General features: G+C 36.9%; 1 protein-coding gene across 1 annotated transcript in view; it reads left to right on the top strand.

Moving 5' to 3' along the window:
• The first annotated feature begins 4169 nt into the window (after nucleotides 1-4169).
• The window catches only part of LOC107662806 (serine palmitoyltransferase 3-like), a 3635-nt gene continuing 1508 nt past the window's right edge, over nucleotides 4170-6296 (top strand). Inside the window, exons 1-2 of the mRNA XM_016452920.1 lie at nucleotides 4170-4580; nucleotides 5183-5383. Of these exons, the coding sequence (XP_016308406.1) occupies nucleotides 4470-4580; nucleotides 5183-5383 (312 nt within the window). The 5' untranslated portion in view covers nucleotides 4170-4469. The remainder of the gene's footprint in view (nucleotides 4581-5182; nucleotides 5384-6296) is intronic.

Here is a 6296-nt window from a genome sequence, read left to right on the forward strand (position 1 = left end):
CAAAGAAAGAAGGCGTGGTTTCAGTAACCGCAGTTAGTGTTGAAGCAGCATGTCAGGGAGACGCTGTGTGTTTCTAGGCAAAAGCAAAAGCACTTTATTTGGCCTTCCGAAAGTAGATGCATTTAGGAATCTTTAAGATTACTTACAACAGAACAGCAATGCATTTAGTGTCATTGTTCTGTGTCAAGATGCACACCTGTAATGTTTTCTAAAAACAAGTTACGATTACATACACTTACTGTCAGTGTTTTGAACTAATGTTAGCTGAAAATTGCTGTTACCTGCAATACAGTCGTCACAAGTTGCACGTGCAGATGTACTCGCAGATCTTTTTGCTCGTGTGTAAACTGTCGTAAAGCAGTTTTTCCCAAACAAGTCCAGTACTACAGTACTTAAGTGATGAAGGCACGGTTTGATCTTCGGCTGACCAATCAGCAGAAAGGGGCGTTTAATTCCCGCCCACATGTAGAAATCGAATATTCAAGCTGTTTATTCATTTTTCCATCCATGAACGAAAAACGTAAATTTAAGCTGAATTCTCGTTTTTCGTCTTTTCGAAAAAAAACAAAAAACGAAAAAGGAGCCGTTTTCTCATTTTTCTACTTTCAATATTAAATCAAAAAACGAATGATCGAATGATACACGGATTGTATACGGTTATTTGCCTCGTCCGATAAGGTTTTTTTTTTTGGCCCATTTTTTTCGACAGTGATTTCAGAAAAACTCACAGTGAATCGCGAACCGATTCAAACTTTACGAAAAAGAACCGACTCAAAAGAGTGATTCATTCTCTAATCGGGCGTTCGTGGTTTCTGTTTGTAAACATTGACGGAAAATAGGGACCTGATTGGGACATGACTTCATTAAAATATCGTTGAGAAAAACGTTTCAGGTTGGGTATAAGGTAATTTCTCATGTCAAAACACTGACTTATTAGTATCATTTTACTGTGGTAGGACACGCAAAGAACAGTTTGTTAGGGTGCTTTCACACTAGTTCGATTACGGGTTCGATTGACGTCTGAGTTCGGTACGTTTGGATGATGTGAACGCTGTCTTCCGAACTCGGGTGCGCACCCGCGAACCGTACCCGAGTCCGCTTAAGGGGCGTACTGTACAAGTGAACTCCTGTACGCAATCGTACCAAATCGCGGAAGTGAACCGCTATTAATGGCGTATTGTTTGATAGAAATGTGTATGTGTGTGTGTCACTCGTTTTCCTGTCGAGCGTGAGCGCGCTGCAAGCAGCGAGCTGTATGTATCATTTCTGTACGTCTTCAGCGTTCTTTAGAGCATTTGCAGTAACGGTACCTTAAGACAGACGTAAGTGCCGTTATGTACTGAAGCTTTGGAAACAAAACCAACGGTTAAAAAAACATTAATATAAAAGTGAAAATAGCAATGCTAAGCCTTCTCCTGCGCCTTCGTTACTAAGCAACGGGATAAACAGCTGCTGGCTTGATGACGCAAACGACCCGCTGTTCGGACCTAAATAAAATAACATGAACGCAGGCCAGCGGGGGCAGGGGAGCAATCAAACTCCGGTTCGGACCAGGCAATCGAACCATTAGCTTGGTAAAGGGGCGTTCACCTACCTTCTGCATATAACGCTAAAATAATAAGCGTTTTAACATAAGCATATAAATACCACCTTTAAAAAGATGTTAAATACCCAGTGAGATTATATCAAATGTAATAAAACAACAAGGCATCTCGTGCATCAATAACTGTAAACCTGATAATAACGGATAAGTCATCAGAGGTCCATAGGAAGGGTGCAAAGAAACACCTGCCATACAAATATGAGATAAATAATGAGTGCTAATATTAATAAAGCTAATGATGCTTGACAGATCTAGGCTAGCACAGCTCCCTTAGCACGAAGTCTCTGGCAGAGGATTGGGAAGCTCATTGGATGTGAAGAAATGAGGGATAGAGGTGGACAGAGGGGACGGTTTAGGGTTTAGTGAAGAGAGATAGAGAGGGCGAGCAAGACAGAGTGGGGCTGTGGTTAATTAGCAGTGACAGTTCGACAGTTGGTCCAAAACTGGTTCAGACAGCTGCAGGCTGCTGCCAGCTACTACCAGTGCCACACGTTGCCACTCTCATTCTCTCTTCATTTCCATCTAGATAGATCTGTTCCTCCCATTCACTCACTCAGGTGTTTGTTTCTCTCTCTCTCTCTCTCTCAAATGCTGTGTAATTCTAAATAGGTGATTTTTTTTTGTAAATAAGCGCTTTTGTAAATTAAAAAAAATATCTTAAGTTCAAGTTCAAGTTGCTTTATTGGCACAGTATTGCCAAAGCATTTTAAGTATACTGTATGTAAAATACATAATAATTACAGCACCAATGTAATAAAGGAGACAATAAATTAGTAATAAATAAGAGAAAAATGCAGACAGTATCTCTAATATTAATTATAACAATTATGTACAATGAAGATTATGTAAAATAAACCAAATGAAAATACAATGGATTAACCATTTCGTATGGTGTACACATATTTTGCAGCTAGTTTGGCTGCCATGTCATCCTCTCCAAATATATAGCGGAGTTTCTCTTTTTCGTCATTTAGAGTAAAGAATGAAAAATTCAGTGCTGCAAATTGTGGAAAAAAATATGTCCCTTGTAGTGGTGTACTTGGGACAGACAAGAAGAAAGTGTTTCTCATCCTCTATTTGATTCAGGTCACAGTGTTTGCATTGTCGCTGTTCTCTCGGTATCTAGGATTTTTTTATATCTTCCATTCTCTATTTCTAAGTCGTGGTCACTGAGTCGATATTTTGAAAGAATTTGTCTTTCTTTTCTTGTTTCTCTCTCGCTCTTTTTTTGTTGACCATCCAAGAGCACAAATCCATTGAAAAGTTAAGGGAAGGAAAGTCTGGATTCAGACTTTATCCATTTGTGTAATCACAATGACTTCTTGTCCTGTGGCAAAAATTCCCACATTCAGCTGAATGCAGTTGGAGTGGTAGATATGCAGAAGGCAGCAAAAATATTTAAAGATAGCTCATCTTGGATAGCAGGAAGAAAAGCATTTCCGTGTCACTTTTGTAATATATCATGAATTGCAATGTGAGAATCATACATAAGAATGTTATGGAATACAAAAGTATTAGCTGAAATAAATAAATCCTTTCATAAACTTAATATATCTTATTGAGAGAGAAAAAAATAGAGAGAGAGAGACAGGCAGAGCTTCTCAGTGCTGTTATTATTAATAATGAAAGCTAATGCTAATGAAAATAATGCTAATTAAATGTAAATAAAAATATATAAATATTAGATTAACTTAAAATCGGAAATGTTGCCTTGGAATTTAACTGAATATAAGTTTAAGTAAAATTACTAAAACTAAATAATGAAAGCTAATGCTAATGAAAATAATGCTAATTAAATGTAAATTAAAATATATAAATATTAGATTAACTTAAAATCGGAAATGTTGCCTTGGAATTTAACTGAATATAAGTTTAAGTAAAATTACTAAAACTAAAACTGAAATCAATTTAAATTAAAGTGACATAAATAAAAAAAATGTTAAGCACATCACAAAATTACTAAAACTTAAAGTTTTAGAGTTTGGTTTACATTATTATAATAGTATTATAAATAATACTAAAAATACTAAAATAACACTGTAAATAAAATTAACATAAAATAACAAATAAATAACATTTCCATTTGTCTTTCTGAGGGGCCTCACAGATTGAAGACCCTGACAGACACTGGCCACGTTCACACAGCAGCAGAATACGGTTGTCAGTCCTGTATTTGAGTCCTTAATACTGTTACGTTCACACACAGTTTGGTTATTTACGGGTGTGACAACCGCCAAAAATTGACAGTGTGAACGTAGCCACAGACTGGGGCCCGATCCATAATTCATCCTTTGTTACTTGTTCTTAAAACAAATTAACACAGTTAAATTATGGTTAATGTAAACTAAATAAACTAAGTAAAATAAGTAATTTTTCATTCTGTTTTATAATAGGCCGTAAAATTGACATACAGGTGCATCTCAATAAATTAGAATGTCGTGGAAAAGTTCATTTATACCTGTATTGCACCACAGGCATTTTTCTGCAGTGTTTCTCTTTTACCACTGACAACTCGGTTTTAGTTTTGCTTTTCATTTATTATAAAACACATTCAGACGCAGATTCAGAACGACTGTCGCCCAGTTTAAAACTACCACCGTGTCTTCACTGCGCCTGGAACTGCTCCATTGTCACCAACGAAGCTGTAAAAGGCAGCGCCCAGTCGCGTCGCGTCGTTCCTCTGATGTCCGTGAATACTTCCTGGTCCAAAGTTGTGTGTACAAAAATCAAAGTCAGTTGAGCATGTAGTGGGATGGTGAACTCACATTACGGAAATACACTTCAACGGACATACACACTTCTGTAAACTGAGGGACAGAGAAGAGCAGTTAAATAATTCATTCCTCAGTGCTGACGCTTTGCAAACATGATACGAGCAGATGAACATCATTTACGCAACGGAACCCTGAAGTCTCATTCTGACCAGAAACAACAGGGAAGCAACAGTTTGAAAAATGGATATCACGCAACTGAAAAGGTAAGTCCAAGTCCGTCACTTCTGCTCAATGCGTCAATTTAAACGTGTTATTTCAAAAATGAAAGTTACAATACAAGGGGTGATTCTTAAGGCTGACTCGAGTTTAGGTCCGATTCATTTCAGCGAATCGGTTCGTTCAGATAGTTCTTTTAATGAATCCCTTCGAAAGAACGAGTCACCAGTTCGTTAGTCATCACTTAAATATGTTTAAACTCCATGCGCGAGTTTGGTAATGAAATAGATGTTTACTCTTATGAAAATAGTTGCATTATTAACCATATAGTTTAACTGTAAAATTTGTATTTGTAACCACAGTCAAAACACTGGTGGATTGGCTTCTCTCTTAATTTAACTATGGTTTCAATAAAATTGTATTTTTATATACTATGGTATTTGTCATTACAAGTGTCATATTGGTTATGAAGGATATTACTTAAGCAAACTTAGAAATTACACTTATTATTAAATGATGTAAATTGAGGTCTTTATTTTATGTAGTAACCTATATGTTTGAATGTCATTTGTCTATTAAATTGCAGTGGAATTAAAATAATATTTGAATATAACTTTTGGATTATAATGTTTTGTCAATTATATTTTAGGTGCAGAAAAATGGCAAGGGAGACGGTTTTCATCAACCTCGAGTTAGGGGTGAGGATTCATTTGAGGAGGCCCCCATGTACGTGGCTGTCCTGACATACATGGGTTATGGAATCGTCATCCTATTTGGCTATTTCAGGGATTTCTTAAGAGCTGTTGGCTTAGAGAAGTGCCATCAGGCCCAGGAGAGAGAAGAGCAAAAGGTAAGAGTCACTCTCCATTTAGCATATTTCTCAAACTGTGGTAACCATCATGTGAAGAAAAGTTAGTATGTTCCAGTTTGTCTTGTTCTAGTTTTCATACACTCTGGGAAGAAAATATTGTTTTATTATTATTTTTAGCTTTACCTCATGTAAACCCTCCACTGATTGGTGGAAGGTTTTTTTATTTTTGGAACAGAATAACAACTTTATGTGTGTCTATAAATGGCAAATATTCAGTTACATACTTAACATTTGGAAATAATAACTGTAAAAAGATGAGTATTTGTTAAGACAAATTTATTGTCAAACACAAAAGTGTTTTCTTTCATGTCATTTAATTTACACACCGTTCACTATGGAAAATCTCTATGATATGTGTGAGGTGATGCCGGGGAGGTTAAAGACACAATTAAACCCCAAAGGAGAGTGGGTTCATTATTTCTGCTCACAGTCTGTCCATCGAGAATGCCGCCTTCACAAAGATGCCTCTTTCATGCACATTTCTAACTCAAAGCTGGTGGCATTACATTAGATGTGATTATTCAAAGGCATAAATTGAGTTTTTTTAAGTTTAGTTGACAAGATTATGAAACGGTAAGCTTTCAGAGGGAGTCACACCTTTAGCAAACTTAAATGTTACAATTGTGTTACACTGATATGAGTGAACACACTGTGGATTTCTGCTCTGTGCTTGCCATGTTTTCCATGATCAGTGTGAATCACTTCAGCCAAATTGGCAGTGTCTAAATCTTCTGGGCAGTTGTGGATTAATGGTTAGAGAGTCGCACTTGTAACCCAAAGGTCGCGGGTTCGAGTCTCGAGATTGTAGGTGGGGGGTGGGGGAGTGAATGTAGAGCGCTCTCTTCCACCATCAATACCACGAATGAGGTGAGACCCTTGAGCAAGGCAACGA

This window comes from Sinocyclocheilus anshuiensis, unplaced genomic scaffold (assembly GCF_001515605.1).
Source record: "Sinocyclocheilus anshuiensis isolate Anshui unplaced genomic scaffold, SAMN03320099.WGS_v1.1 scaffold1164, whole genome shotgun sequence".
Lineage (NCBI taxonomy): Eukaryota > Metazoa > Chordata > Actinopteri > Cypriniformes > Cyprinidae > Sinocyclocheilus > Sinocyclocheilus anshuiensis.